Raw genomic sequence first — 15,084 nt, forward strand, 5'->3', positions numbered from 1 at the left:
TTATGAGCTAAATAAAAGTTTTTTTAAGGAAACTTAGTTTCAACAGATTATTGATTTTCAGATAATTTACGAATTCTGAATCCCAAACCATACTCCCCTGAACCCCAAACTACTCCTACTAATATAAATCGAATTAAATTAATAGGAAACCATATGTGAATTCATCATCTTGTCCCTTGACATTACTCAGAATTTGAGTAATATTCAACAAAACCTGAGTAAATCTTGTGTATTTTATTGATTCATCAGGAAAACACGCAATTAATTTGCTTCTGCTTAATCAAACCTCCCGCCATTCTTGTCGACCCTGATTGGTCAGGAGTCGGGCTGGTCAAAACGTCAAATCAAAAATGATCATGGCGAATCTGAAAGTTCTGCAGCGAATGTTATGATTAAGTTTAATCGCCGTTTTATAAATGAATTTCTTCAATTTCGAAGAAATTTGCGATTTCGGTAGTGTGCAGACATAGTGCAGATATGTTAGCTAATTTCGTGTAAAGCTCGGAGGGTCTTCTCGTTGAAAAAATAAAATGTCAAGGTAGGTCTCGCATCGGCTTTGCTAGTCTCATGCAGTTTTTTTACACAACAATAATTAATTTTGTCTCGTTTGTGGCCCAACTTCCTTATGTTCCTGATTAGTTACATAAACATTCACATTAACATAATGCAATGCTTAAGTATTGAGTCACCGACACCAAATTTACGTTGCAATAATTAAATAAATGTAGCGTTTTTAATGGGGGTCTCTATTTGTGTTTTGAGTACCAAGCAAAATCGCTTTTTTGCAAACCCAACTCAAGGCTTTGTTCTTTGTTTGTTGACCCGTTTCAAATTTAATCTATTGTTTTTATTTTTATTGATTTAAAGCTTTGGGTGTGTTGCACCCAACCTCAATGACTAAACACACACTCTCACCCTCATCCCTTGGAGCATACCAGGAAGAGTGTAATAATTGTTTAATGGGAAAAGTGGTTTCCATGTTAACAAAGTACACCCACATCAATTTTTGTCAAGTCCTTGAGCTAATTGAAGCTTCAGTCTTCAAGTTGGTCCATTCATGCCTTAGGCATACATATGGTTTTGTGTTTATATACATTGCAACCTAAAAAAAGCTGTTGGTTGAACATCCAACATCCACTGAAAATAAACTATGACCCATATTGCATATTAATTATGTAAATTGAATTTTGTGCTGATTTTGTGTATAATAATAATAAAATTTATATAAAATTCCTGCTGAAATATATTGGTATTTTCAGACTTAAAGCTTTCTTAACCGTGAGGCTCAAAAATTATTTGCTACTTTAAGAATTTAAAGGTAAAACTTACTTAAGCTGGAACAGTTCTTAAACTTGCAAGTTCGAGAATGATTCAGAGCCCAATTATTACCACTTAATATGCAGTCAACTTGAATGTCAGCTTTATAACTGCTTTAACTACAAGATATTTTCCATAGTCATTGAAATATGTACAGGGAAGGCAAATTTCAAAGTTAAAGTCCAAAGGCCGCATGCATCAGTACATTAAATACCTACAGGCTATGGCCAGGTCTCTATTTACCTTTGGCTGGGATATCTCAGTTCCACAAGGACATCATATCCCAAATAGCCAGTAAAAACCTTGCTGCCGCCTGAGTTTTATCATTATTATGAATAAAAATAATAATATTTTATCCTTTTTCTTTTCCCAATTCCCTCGCAACTGCTGAGAATGTTCTATAATTTAACTATGTAAATTTTCCAGCTATTCTGAAATGAGTTCTTCAAGTCAGGAAGTTCGAAGAAGGTATTTTGATCTTTTACCAGAAAACTCATAATATTAGCTTTATGTTAATGTCAGGTTCTGCACTAAAAATTAAAATTATATGGTGTCTTCAACTGCAAGTTTCAAATAAAATTAAAGCATGTGGGATGTTGAGAACTGTGCTATTACTAAATATTTGCATGCTCATTGCTTTATTGCATGTCTGGTCTAGATAGATATGATTAGTGAGACTGCATTGAAATGGTTTTGATTTGCTTATATTTGCATAGTAATTAAGCAAATAATTATATATCCATCAGGGAGCCTTAATTATTCCCCAAATCAATCTGCAGGATTTACAGCTTCCAAATGTGCATGTACCTGTTAGTTTTACTCGAGGAAATCGTGCGGAAGTAGTGGATGATTGTGCCTGCTGCCAATTAAATGAAATAAGTTCTACGGTTTTACAAAAAAAATTACTTTGGAATGTAATGAACGAGCACAGAGCACACTTCAATTGTAAAGTAATAGGCAAATAGGACTGCGACAATACTGGGCTGTTTTTTTTTTGCTGGAAAGTACTCGAGTTACTTTTTACATTATATAATGTGTCCAAAATAAGGATATTGAGATTCCTATGCTGGAGTTTCTTATTTTGGACACACTGTATAAAAGCCAATTTTGGAGCTACGGGGTATGGCGAATAACATTTTATTAATTGCTTCTTGAACAAGCCTTAGCGAGTTGAATATGTCCCAAATGTTAAATTTAATACTTCAAAAATTGAATGAGTGAAATAATAAGAACTTAAAAAAAAACTTTCGCACCCTGTATCTTATTAATGAAGCATCCTCATGTTAATATCACAAAACCTGTGCGAAGTGGCTACACCATTACCAGAATTACCTCATCATGATACTTTCCATGTCCATTATTGCGAGCCATATGGCCCTTGCAACCGTATTAAAGCTCCCATTTTAACGTGGGAGGTTACAGAGGCGTTGATACCATGTTGCGACGATATTACCATTGCAGGAAAAATAATAATTTTTGTGAAAGGTATGTTCCAATATGAATATTTACCATCCACGTAGACAGGCTGAGGTTTAATGCGAGCACAGTAGAAGGTTTAAAAGCGCAACTTTCCAATGCATTTAACAGGAAGAAAATTTGTGTATTGTGACACCTTATTCAAACAAAAATAGCACCCAATATAATCGATCAAATCCATGAAGTTCCGGTTCCTGTCAATGGGTGTAAATTGGCCGATAGCCCGATAGCGTAGCAGCCACTTCCTGAGATAAACGTTTACACGTTCTGGCCACGGCCAAATGAAGCTCATTTTTATCGGTTTTATGACTGTGCCTGATGCATAATATCATGAGCATTACCTTCAATATGAATAACATGGAGACGAAACCCCCACGAAGGGCGATCAAGGCAGCAGGGAAGAATATTGATCGACCAGGGCATTAAGTTTAGGTCTGGGGCACATTAAAATAAACGGTATTCACTTGACTCATTTTCCTTGGCAATGAAATCAATCCAAATGTGCCAGTCGAGGTTTCGAATGCCGAGGGTGAAGTCGCCTTGGGCGAAAATCCGAAATTTCACCCGAAAATTTACGGTATGCGCAAAGTAATCGCAACACTTATTACTCAATCAGCTTTGATCGAAGCGAGCAGCTGATACTAATCAAGCGTGGAAAACAACGCATGCGTTTACCAATATACATTAAGCAGAGGTATGGTAAGAGTGAACTTCTGTTGGGGAAAAAAAGGTTGTTCCTAAACATAATCATCAGTAACGCGTCGATATTCTTTACCTCCTGACGTTACCTAATTGCATTTCGTTTAAGTAGCAAATTGGCATCAATAGCAGTCGTATCACCGCTTCAAAGTGCAACGAGTGTATAAAAAACTGTCCCTGATTAATCCGCAAGGCAGAGCTAATCGCGATGATTAAGCCTATTTAATTATTAATAATAATCGCGATCGGCCAACGAGTCACGGTTTTTGTTTAACATTCCATTATTGTTTTGGTTGCGAAGAATAATGACAACGCGCGTGTGATAAAGGCCTGTTTTCGCGATAACAATATTAGGAAGTGCGACAATATGGATTACGAAACGCAAAGAATGTTGGAGGATATCAAAAATGAGATATATTGCGAGTTGGACGAACTGCGAAGCAGGAGGCCCCAAAGTTACGTTGATGGGGACGTGGTAAATTCGGGCGACAGCGGTATGCAAACGAGGGTAGTGGAGGGTTACAGTGGTGTGGGGGGGTATACCAGTCTGGACCACCCGAGGAGAGAGTGGCAGGAGTATTGGGCAAAGTAACTATGTTTTTTTCGTATTTGTGTGTAGGAACATCCTGAACTTTAACATACAGGATGTAACATATCATCATGGAGATAGTTCAGGGGGCGATAGGATTCTGGAACATAACGGAAAAATGCTAATAGGCCCGTAGGCGAAGACGCACCATTTTAGATATACAAAGTGACATAGTTGCAGTTTTTTTGGCGGTAGATCTATTAGCATTTTTTTACTATTTTGCAGAAAACTATCGCCCCCTGAAATATCTTCATGATGATACGTTACATCCTGTATATTTCTTTGGCCTGTGTCCATAGCTGGCGTCCATTGATTAGGCACATACCACACTTTTCCTAATTCTCACAAAACTAAACTCTATTGTTGTACCTAGACGAACAACATCAATATAATATATCTGTTTCTGCTGGAGTTCTCCCCAATTTTCCCCGAAATCTCTTATATCTGCCCATTTTACAATAAAATCCACGAAAACAAGTTAGTAGGGACTATGCACATGTATGGATTTTATTTCGGGATGGGACAGATTACTTTCCCAATGGTATTTGTACGGCTCTAACTCACTAGAACGAAGAACAGCAATCCAGTACATCTCAAATAAATCGTTCAAAGTCGCAAAGCTCCAAATTGCCTCTGACTCGTCCTCTTGATCGTCCTCTTCACAAGGGAGTTTTCAATTTTGGGTTAATTCAAGGAAATTCTCATTCAGTAACTTCTGCTGTAACGACTTTGAACTACTTGTAATTCATTAGTAAACATTACAAATTTTGTTGATTTAAATTACCGGATGGTTTCTATCTTACCGAATGGTTTCTATCGTGTATCCGCTTATAGAGCTCAACCATGAGCATCTCGGTAACCATAAAAGATACGAGATCAGTTCAATCGGGGCAAAATTGCGAAATTTGGAGTTCAAGAATATACCGTTTAAGATGTGAAGAATTGTGATGACTTTCGGAAGTACTCGAAAAGATCTTAAATTTGGGAAAACCTCATTTTTCCGTCGTCTTTACATACATTTTAGAGTGTTTGTGGTCCTGATCCCCAGTCTACGTATCTACTCATATGATTTTACTGCTATTTTGGAAACGTGAACGTCGTCCCGTCAAAATTCGAAAGTACATAACCGATATCGCTTTAATTATTATCGTCATTGTCTAATTGATTTTATTATCTTACTCTTTGTGTGTTTACTCTTAAATTGAGTTTATGCTCAATATTTACTTCCGATTAACGTTTCCAATATTTGTTTAATGTGCATCATTTTTACACGTATTATTTACTTCTCATGGTGTCTGGCATAAGACGGTTCTCGAAACATCGAAATTATACAAAATAAGCAGTTTTTGTCCTGGACGTAATATGACTCAATAACGTTAAAACTGATGTAAGAAACAGTAGAACTTCATTAGAGGTAACTTTTCAACCAGGTTTTAACGAGAATCTAAGTATGAAATAATTTATGCAGCCTTGGCGACGCACAGTAGACACTATGCATTCCAAGAATATCGTTTAGTTCGCAATAATGCAAGACCATCATTGATTGCTATTGATATTGGGGACCTATTAATGATCCTGTGATAAATTTGGTTGATTGCCAATTAATTTAATCCATTGGCAGGCACACAGACAGGCAAGTCGGTGATCTACTTTGTCCCCCTAGATCCGTCACTAACTGTAGACACTATAATTTGAAGAACGCGTTTTTTCATCCAGTAAAAAGAGATGCTTTCGAGTAAGAACCAACCAAAAATTCAAATGGATGATTTACAGATCTATCTTATCGTTGGCTGTGATGCGCCAATGATTTAGTGGGCACTGACTGCTGTAACGGTTCTCTATAATTTGAAAATTTCTATGTCCTATGGGTATAGTAAATCTTTGTGATACGGCAGTGACGTACTGTATGTTACGCACTGGAAGCAGTGGCGGACATGTAGCTGGGCAGGGCACTGCCGCGGCGGAGAGCCAAGGCCCGCTTACCCTTGGGTCCACCACTGATCAAATCTAGCAAATATTGTTTTCCGCCCAATAGGCATGGCCGGAAAAGTTTCTTGCATGAAATTAAAATCTCTAACTTGCATGCGTGGGAATTTACTCTCTAAATATCCCACGTTAAACGTTTCTGGTCTAGTACCAACGTCATAACTCCTTTAATTGCGCCATTAAGATACGATCTTTTAATGCGTTGTCCTTATAGTGAAACATCCATAGCAAGCGCCAGGGCCTCGGTGATGATATACGATGACGTCAACAAGAAGTGGGTACCTTCCGGAACCTCATCTGGGTTGTCCAAGGTTCACATTTACCAACACCAAGTGCACCAGACCTTCAGGGTTGTCGGCAGGAAGCTGCAGGATCATGAGGTGAGAGTGGTGCCTCAGTGAATCAATATTTATGAAAGCATCGATTTAATGTGAGTTACGGATAATTCTCCTTATGTGACATTAAATTGCGAAAACCTGTGTGTATTAATCGGAGGTGAATGCGATATGCTGACACACCGGTTTCTATAATGGAATATTGGAGGATATGGTTTTTTATGGGCGGGTGTAACCTAGTTCCTAGCCCATGTTGTCTTGTATTTTTGCGTTTATTTAATAATTGTTTACAGACATTTGAAACATATTTCTTTAGTATTTGACGCCCTATTTCACCTGAATGCATCTCTGATTGGTTCATAGCAATGTTAGTCACTTCTCCAAGTCCGTGAATTTTCTAAGAAAATTGAAGGATTTCGTGGTGTTTATGGGGAATCAATCAATCGGATTGTATATTCCACCAATTTGACAATTTAATTATTGTGTATCATTTGAATTTTTGGGAGAAATAAATGACGAGATATAAACGTCTGTTTGTCATCTTCAGACTTACTGCACAAGTGATTTAATGTAATTTGGAGCCCTTAATGATGAGGAATCTCTTAGGTGGTAATAAATTGCGCAATATTGAAAGGACTCAAATACAACCAAGCAACGGCCACCTTCCACCAATGGAGAGACAATAAGCAGGTGTACGGATTGAATTTTAGCTCCAAAGAAGATGCCGATTGCTTCGCGAGGGCCATGTTCCACTCCTTGGAGGTAAGAATCGATGTTTAGTTAAAAATCACTTTCCTTTCACATAATATCCATTTAATATAAGCGTATTTACAAAACAACATTATCACCATGCCACACACACTGCTATTAATGTAATTGACCCTTTCCTATATCCATTGTGCATTGTTGAATGGTACATGGTACAAGGTTTAGCGGCAGTGTGTATGGCAAGGCTATTCTCACATTAGATTCTCCCCTAAAAGCGTATACGTATTTCGTTTTATACTGAGTTTCCTAAAGGCAGCTTTAGTAATTAAATTCGATAATCTCGGTATATGTTTCTAGAATTCTTTGTTTTTACGTAAGGTACTTAGTAATATCGTCCGCCAGCCCACTCAGCCATCCCAGTACGCGCCACCGATTATCCAGCAACCGCAGCAGGTGCCACTACAACCGCCTCCTGTTCCTGCCCATCAGAACCATCTTTCGCAACCGCAACAGCCGCCTCAACCGCCCGTTCCTCCACATGGAATACCTCAGCACCAGCATCCCCCTCATCAGCAGTATGACGAAGACATGGGGTATCGAAGTATGACGAGGGAGGATGTGGCGATGATCCAGGTGAGAAGATTGTTAAATGAAGAGAATGGATGAAATGTAAACATAAGAGGGCGAGTATATTAATTCTGAGTTTGTCTAAAGTTTGTTAGCTTTATAGAGTTTTCGTGGACGATTAGTTCTGGAGATGCTCTAATAAAATAAGCTTCTGGCGTCTCTGCCTTATTAAGTCTCGCCAATTTAAAGTTGAGATCAACATTTTTCTTTAAAAAAATGAATTTAACAAAGTTTCTATTGCAAGTAAAAACCATTCAATTAACGTTTTTCAGGTCAGATTAGCTCGCTATCGTTTTTTTTTTGTACAAACACTGTGTGTACTCAGGTTAATGGATTGAAAACCATATTAATAAAAACAGCATCATAAGAGAGGGAGAGAGAGAAAATTACATTCTTAAGATATGATAATTTAAAGAAACCTAAATGTGCCTCTTTATACCAGCATAGTACCACGTCGATAAAAGTTCTTTCAATAACCTGTGCACAATTATTGCCGTTTTATTTGAGCTCAATGGCCTTATTATTTTCGCCGATTTTTTGTCATTTTAATAAGTCTGCAAATTTTATTGATTTATCTAGGAACGAAGAATATCAGCAGCTCTAATGTCCCCGCAACCAACTTCGCCTATGACCCCACAAAACAACGCCCCCGCACCTCCGGCCATGCCCTTAGGAAACCACAGCCCCGTTTCGCCTCCCCAGGCCGGTCCTGGACATACCAGAACGGTAAGTCCTGATATTTTGAGTGAAAATTGAGGGAAGAAAAAAAGTTTTCCTTTGAAACCAATTCAGATTATTCTGGACTCAAAATTGGGGAGGATTTGCTTCATTTCCGACAGCAGGCAAAACAAAGCTTCTTACTGATTGCGAAATTTTCAATACCAAACTCATATATTTAGGTTCATAGAAATATTTTAAAATACAACGGAAAGAGCTAGTTTAAGATTGTAATATTTGCTAGTAAGAAGCCACTGTTAGGACTATGTTTGTGTGAAGTATTCAATAAAACTATAAAAAAATCACAATATAATTTCCAAAAAAGATATCAACCAACATTTCATGGAAGAGTCAAACCTTTTAATAAATGTTTTTATAGAAATAACATGCACTTAAGGCTGGCCGATTATTTTATAATTGTATTACTTAGGTATGCCTATTTATATTTTTGTGAGTGCTGTTTCGGTAGCCGTGTTACATGATTGTACTCATAGTAATCACTTTTTCGCTAAAGAAGTGAATACTACAATCATTCTATATTGTTTAACCACATAACAAATCTCAATAACTTTAAAATAATCATCTGAAATGAGGAACTTTCTAAAGCGTTCTGCAAGCTGTGTAGTTTGATTTCTATTACACATAAAATTCCAAAGTTTGGTGCATTTGTAAACAATAAGCTTATTGCTAGACAATGTCGGAATGTGGATTTCCTCCTTTTAATGCCCCATAAAACAGAATAATTCACAAGTACTTGAAATTGAGTTTTTATTTGGTATTTAATAAAAGGTAAGTGCCCCGCCGGCACCACCACCTCCTCCGGGTCCTCCAGTTCCGCCTACGGTACTAACTGCACCTCCACCGCCACCTCCGCCGCCTATGCTATCCAGAAGCCAAAGCAGCGACGGTGGAGAAGTTAATTCGTTGGCTGCCCAATTACAGAATGCCAAACTTAAGAGAAACAGTAAGGTGAGTGAAGACACCAATTGAATTGGGTGTTTTGAGAATTTTCAATCTCCAATAGAAAATACAATCTCTGATGATCCTAGACATTAATAATTCCCGAATGTTCCGAAATTAAAGAATATTTTCCATGAGTCAGTTAGATATTCATAATATTTGGAGTGCATAATAGGATCTCAAAGGTTGAATGGTAATTTTAAAGATTATAGAAGAAGAAATTTTGAGCTAAAATATCAATAACTAAACTTATGTGGAATACTTATAAAGAAATCTCTTTTTAATCTAAGAGACTGACGTTTTCATTTTTTCTTAGAATTCGGTCCAGCCGACTGAAAATAGTGGCTCTTCTACAAGCAGTGGAGGGAGCAGTAACTACGGTACTATAGGTCGAGGAGGAGGCAATAGCATGGCCTCGATGATGGACGAAATGGCCAAAACGTTGGCACGGAGAAGAGCCGCAGTGGAGAAGAAGGTTTCATTGAAAAGACTTTTTCATTTGTTATTTGAATAAAAGCGCATTTTATGTAGGTGCCAGATAAAGAGGACGAGGATAAAAAGGCCGCTATGTGGGAGAAGACGAACACGCTGCCGAGCAATACTTCCAAATTCGGGGGAGAGTCTCCTAAAAGCGTTCGCAAGAGATTCGGATCGGCCTCGGAGGAGACGATTCTGAAGGTGAACGGGTTATCCGATGGTGGAATAGCTATTGGACCGACAGAGATGGAGAGTCTGAAGAATGAAATAGTCAAGGAAGTCAAGAAGGAGATCGCCAAAATGAAACAGGACATTATAGATGGTAAGTCGGTGTTTGTTACGGAATGTTTTCAGATCCAATTTTGCCCCAGTTCACCAATCGTAGGTCAATCAAATAATAAATGAATCTCCTAGAGTGAATTTCTAGCAGAAAATATCAAATTGTATTCTTTATTAGTTATCTTATAGAATATTTTTATTTTCAGCAATCAAAACAGAACTGAATAGAAGGTAATCAATTTACCGAAACCGACTAATTTGTATAGTTTTTACACTACACGACGATTATCATAAGTATCCAATCTCCTCGATATTAATTTTTTAATAATGTATTATTAAAACTGGAGAAGTCCGAAGAACTTTTCTTTTTCTCTACATTTAATATTCTCCAAAACAACTTTAACTCATGATCCCGAACTAAATCATATCGAAAGAGGGTTCTTCTGGCGCCTCCAGCAGCCCATTTCGACGTCGTCATTCACGTGTATGTTAATCCATATTGTCATGTAAAATAAACGCATAACTTAAGGATTTTTTATATGACAAACGCGTTCGTCGTATGTAAAAGTGCAGTTACGATTGTAGTCCCTAGAGCGAACTAGATCTAAGCTCCTAATCTTCGGTATAAGTCCCCTCTCGCGTTATGGCATCGCTTGCTTTTACGCCACAAGAAGACTGATTTTACAGAGGATCAAAACGTTATTGAAACTATCTATCGATACTTTTCGGGAACGTTGTCATAAAGCAGGAGGGATGAGCAACATTTTAATCAGGCTTGTTTAAAACATGAGGTTGTAACGACTCACAACGCAAAAGTCTCATTATTTTTAATCTTATGATTAGTTTGACCATAGTATTTATTATAAGTTAGGGAAAAATAGTTTTAACGTGACTTTTATTGCAAAAGTTGTTTAAGTGATTCCTATTTTAGCGAAGGCTCACCTGGAGAATTTTCTGCATCAGCTCAATTCTGGGTTCGAAATTTTCCTTGGAAGGGCCCTAGTTAGTCTTGTACATAATTTCAGTAGTCTAAAGGGACTTCCATTTTTATTAATCGCCTAATTTACCAAATAAAACTAATTTTAGCCTAGTTAAGATGATATTATTTATGTGAAATGATATTTAAGTTTCCCACTTTTCCGGGATTATTTTAATGAATCAAAATAATGGGAGCACGCGCATTCAATAGTTTATCCCCCGTTTCCCATTCTTCCCATCTTAGGCGCTTTCGTATAGCTAGCGGAATCGTATGATACATCGACATTTTTTGCCTCGAGTCATTAAAATTGTAACTAGAAGAATCGTATACTAAAGATCAGAAGGAACGGTCCATTTTTTGTCAGTGAAACCGACGTCAAGACTCGTCTGATAGAGCAAACCCAAGACTAGTTTTGTCCACGGAATTTCGATTTTGATTCCTCGTAGAGCTACAACTTGTAGCGCGGTCGACTAAGAGTCTTGCTCTCCATCAGTAGTCAGAACATTAACAAGTACTTTAATGCAATATTTAGTATACTGTTCTTTCAATGGTTTCACTAGGTGGCATTATACTACGCTTGCTGATTGGGCTTTACATATAGATAAATCTAGAGCCGACCTAGTGAAACGCACCCGAACCATTTTTACCGTATTCCTGTATGTTAAAATAATGTATAAACGACCTTTTTGAGTGATGGCAGTTAATATATTTTATATGATTTTATTGTCATATATTACAACTTTGTGATATCTCTATGTATGCATTTAATATTTATAAATCTTCATTTACTTAACCTCGACCTTCTTCGCAAGTTTAGTACGCTAAAATCGATCATCGGAAACCAAATTTTTATTATTTAGTTTGGTCACCATTGGATAATTTTATGTATGTGATCTCTCTCGCGCTCGTAAGTCTAAATTAGCACAAGTTTTCCATTTTATATTTATTATTATTTTCGACAGAAAAAAGTGTATCTGTATTAATTAACTTTATGTTGTAAATTTTACAGTGTACTTGAAATAAAAAGTATTTAAAAATCTTGTCGTATGTCTCTTCCCATCACAACCGAATTTTACTAGTTTGTACGAGCAAATAAAGTAGAACCGTCAAAGTATCACAGAACTAATATTGACTATTTTCAGACTTAAATCTAAACGCCTCTGGCACTGCTAAACTTAACGCATTCATTAACGAACAATCTGAAAAAATTCATCGTTACCGAACGGATAAAAATACTCCGATACTACTTACTTGACGTATTTCGGCAACTCTGGTTCCCGATAAAGCATCATATGCCCATATCCTTTGGGCTCAAATAAATGATAAGTAACGTCTCCTTGATATGTAAAATTCCTGTGGTTAATTGCAGTGTAATACAACTGAAATGGCAGTAGTTATGCGTCAATAAAGGCAATTGTTTGCAAGAAAATACCTGAGTGGCAAGCTGATGCGGAACATCCTCGTCGTCTTCTGCATGCAGAATCATAATAGGGCAATCGACGTCTTGGATATAGGAAACAGAGTCGAAGTTGAAGTCGTTGTTTATTAGAGGGCTTACTAGAGTGGCATGCCACCAGGGCAGGAACGAAAATGTCTGGAAATTATTCGTGAGTATGTTAAAATTATGTCTGAAAAACTCATTTACTGTCACCAAAGGGTGTTTCTTAACTACGTCAGTTACGGATGTAAAGGGAGTCTCCAACACCAAACCCATTGCGCTTATATTGTCTTTCTTTAAATTTGCCAACAAATGGGTAGCTACGCCAGTTCCTAAGGAGTGCCCCCAAACAAAAATCTTTGATTTACTGCGTTCTCTAAGCCACTTATATACCGAAACTACATCTTTTACTACACTGGTTTCAGATAAATTATCTCCTCCGCTTGAGTCTGCATACCCTGTAATATCAGCCTAAAGATAAGTTTGGTTCTTTCTTCATAAGGACAATCAGTACTTCTATAATCTATGGCGAACACATGGAAGAACTTTCGTAAAATCTCGTAGAGCTGCACTCTCTTGGTCCGATCAGAGCCATTTCCATGGAGGTACAATAATATATAGTACTTATCGTCGGCTAAAACGCCTTCGAAGTTATATTCTTCGTTTCTAATAACATCGCTAACAATTTCTTTAGGTAAGATTTGCCACATTCCTATTGTAACGTTTTCAGTGGGATATAAGAAGTCAACGTACATATTTCGAACGCCAGAAATGCCATACTGCTCCGGATTTGAGTAATTTTCTGGGTTTATCAAATCTAAAAGTTCTTGAGTAATACTGCAGTTCAAGACGATTATGGGATATTAAATCCTTTGAGCAAATTCACATATTTAATCTTTTTTGTATTATAATTTATCCGTGTGAGACAAAAATAGTGGCAAAAGCGTGAACAATGAATGTTTGTTTCATAACCTGGTGAAGCATAAGGCACTTACATGTGGGGAATATGAGACTCCTCTGCATTCCCAAGCTAAACATAAAGGTGATCGGTAGGATCACAAAAAACACAAGTACAAGTAGAAGCAGAACAATAGCTCTAAAAGCGGAATAAAAATGATCAATCAAGTTTAACCTCAGAGAGGGTGGTGTTTTTCCTTTAAACCCTTTTAGTTATTATATTATATTATAATATGATAGGAATGGTTTTGGTACAGAAACCATTGAGGTGCTTTAAAAGGTGGAGACATGTGCCAAGTACAGTCTTTTACATTCTTCATACTTACGAACAAACACAGTAAATGATGCAGCAACGTCCACAACACATGGTTAGTTTTAATTACACTTGACTATCTGAAACTAACAATGAAACATTTTTACCATTCATCTACATTCAGCTTACAGCAGTTTATCTTAATGTTAACAGGAAAAGGCACAAGTGAACAATAGAACTTTCTTTCAGCAGTATGTGAAATTAGAATTACTCTGAGTGGATTGCTTGCATTGCAATCTCTAGGAGCCATTGTGCCCTAATAATTACTCCAGGTCACTAAGATTTGGTTTTTTGAGGAAATACATAAAAAACAGAAAAGAAATGAAAAAATCAAATATTTTATTTCTATTCATACAAAAACAAAAGAGAAAAGGTAAGAAGTAAAAACAATGCAAAATAAGTTCTATATAAAGCGTTAAGAGCTAAGAACTACTTAAGACATTTACATATGGGTTTTTGGGAGAAAAACCATGAGAACATGAGAGAAACTTTGTCATATCTTGGACATATATATGAAATCATATGGGGTACCAGTAAGATGGCAATTTTAATTTATTACATTTTACTTACCTTTATTCTATTTTAAAATTATTCCAACATTATTACCTAATTATTGGCCTAATTTATTGGCACAAATTCCTGAAATGATGACTGATTATTCAGTTTTTCATTCCTCTGCTTTATTGAACATTGAAATACGACAGGAAATCCCCAAGGAAATCCTATCCAATTCTAAAGGGTCCAAGGTTCAGCGAATGAGACAATCTACACTCTGACACCGACTTTCCGAGGGTCCACCAAGGGATCAATTCGTGCGATTTAGGAGAACTGTGTTAGATGGGAATAAGGAAAAAACTGTTTATAACAGTTTAAATCATGTAAATTCAACAATGCGGATCATGGCATTCTCTAGCTCAAAACTAAAACAAATAATGACAATTTGTGATGTAACTCGAAAGACATTAATCAAAATTCTTTGACTATTGACACATAAGCATTTTCGTTTTCTTAGGTAAGGAACATGTAGAACAGCTAGGAAAGTAGGCAGCTGGTAAGATTAAAAAAATCAACTAACATGAATATGTCTTGCAAAACTAAAAAGAAAAATTTATTACAAAAAAACTCTTTGTTTAAAAGTATTATATAGCGATAATTTGGATTGAGGTGAACTTCAACCAGCCTATCAGGTGACTATTGAGCAAGTGGATTCACTGGCCAACATCGGGG

General features: G+C 36.8%; 2 protein-coding genes across 6 annotated transcripts; one reads left to right on the plus strand and one right to left on the minus strand.

The window, feature by feature from the left end:
* The first annotated feature begins 344 nt into the window (after window positions 1–344).
* Window positions 345–12,189, plus strand: ena (enabled). 3 transcript variants are annotated; one of them, XM_066400466.1, is made up of 10 exons: window positions 345–538; window positions 1,744–1,785; window positions 6,282–6,447; window positions 7,009–7,164; window positions 7,489–7,743; window positions 8,317–8,463; window positions 9,244–9,423; window positions 9,731–9,889; window positions 9,946–10,213; window positions 10,377–12,189. In XM_066400466.1, the coding sequence occupies exons 1-10, from the start codon at window positions 531–533 to the stop codon at window positions 10,403–10,405; spliced, it is 1,410 nt and encodes a 469-aa protein (XP_066256563.1). In that variant the 5' UTR covers window positions 345–530; the 3' UTR covers window positions 10,406–12,189. The 3 variants fall into 3 exon arrangements, with proteins under 3 accessions (XP_066256563.1, XP_066256564.1, XP_066256562.1); XM_066400467.1 differs by lacking the exon at window positions 1,744–1,785; XM_066400465.1 differs by lacking the exons at window positions 345–538; window positions 1,744–1,785 and adding an exon at window positions 3,325–4,080.
* Window positions 11,856–14,901, minus strand: LOC136415716 (lysophosphatidylserine lipase ABHD12-like). Of its 3 annotated transcripts, none has more exons than XM_066400469.1 (8): window positions 14,464–14,901; window positions 13,871–13,943; window positions 13,583–13,683; window positions 13,102–13,404; window positions 12,795–13,045; window positions 12,582–12,743; window positions 12,401–12,528; window positions 11,856–12,348 (listed from the first exon to the last, which is right to left on the minus strand). In XM_066400469.1, the coding sequence occupies exons 2-8, from the start codon at window positions 13,909–13,911 to the stop codon at window positions 12,300–12,302; spliced, it is 1,035 nt and encodes a 344-aa protein (XP_066256566.1). In that variant the 5' UTR covers window positions 13,912–13,943; window positions 14,464–14,901; the 3' UTR covers window positions 11,856–12,299. The 3 variants fall into 3 exon arrangements, with proteins under 3 accessions (XP_066256566.1, XP_066256565.1, XP_066256567.1); XM_066400468.1 differs by having other exon boundaries at window positions 14,428–14,901; XM_066400470.1 differs by lacking the exons at window positions 13,583–13,683; window positions 14,464–14,901.
* Between the last annotated feature and the right edge of the window lie 183 nt (window positions 14,902–15,084).

This window comes from Euwallacea similis, chromosome 20 (assembly GCF_039881205.1).
Source record: "Euwallacea similis isolate ESF13 chromosome 20, ESF131.1, whole genome shotgun sequence".
Taxonomy (NCBI): Eukaryota; Metazoa; Arthropoda; class Insecta; order Coleoptera; family Curculionidae; genus Euwallacea; species Euwallacea similis.

Bases quoted from the DNA above. Each gene is read 5' to 3' on its own strand.
- ena (XM_066400465.1), top strand. From the start codon at position 3,860: ATGGATTACGAAACGCAAAGAATGTTGGAGGATATCAAAAATGAGATA. The intron at 7,165-7,488 runs GTAAGAATCGAT...TTTTTACGTAAG, and splicing joins CCATGTTCCACTCCTTGGAG to GTACTTAGTAATATCGTCCG. The intron at 9,890-9,945 runs GTTTCATTGAAA...CATTTTATGTAG, and splicing joins GAGCCGCAGTGGAGAAGAAG to GTGCCAGATAAAGAGGACGA.
- LOC136415716 (XM_066400469.1), bottom strand. From the start codon at position 13,911: ATGTGTTGTGGACGTTGCTGCATCATTTACTGTGTTTGTTC. The intron at 12,529-12,581 runs GTATTTTCTTGC...CTGCCATTTCAG, and splicing joins CGCATCAGCTTGCCACTCAG to TTGTATTACACTGCAATTAA. The intron at 12,349-12,400 runs GTAAGTAGTATC...GAATTTTTTCAG, and splicing joins GAGTTGCCGAAATACGTCAA to ATTGTTCGTTAATGAATGCG.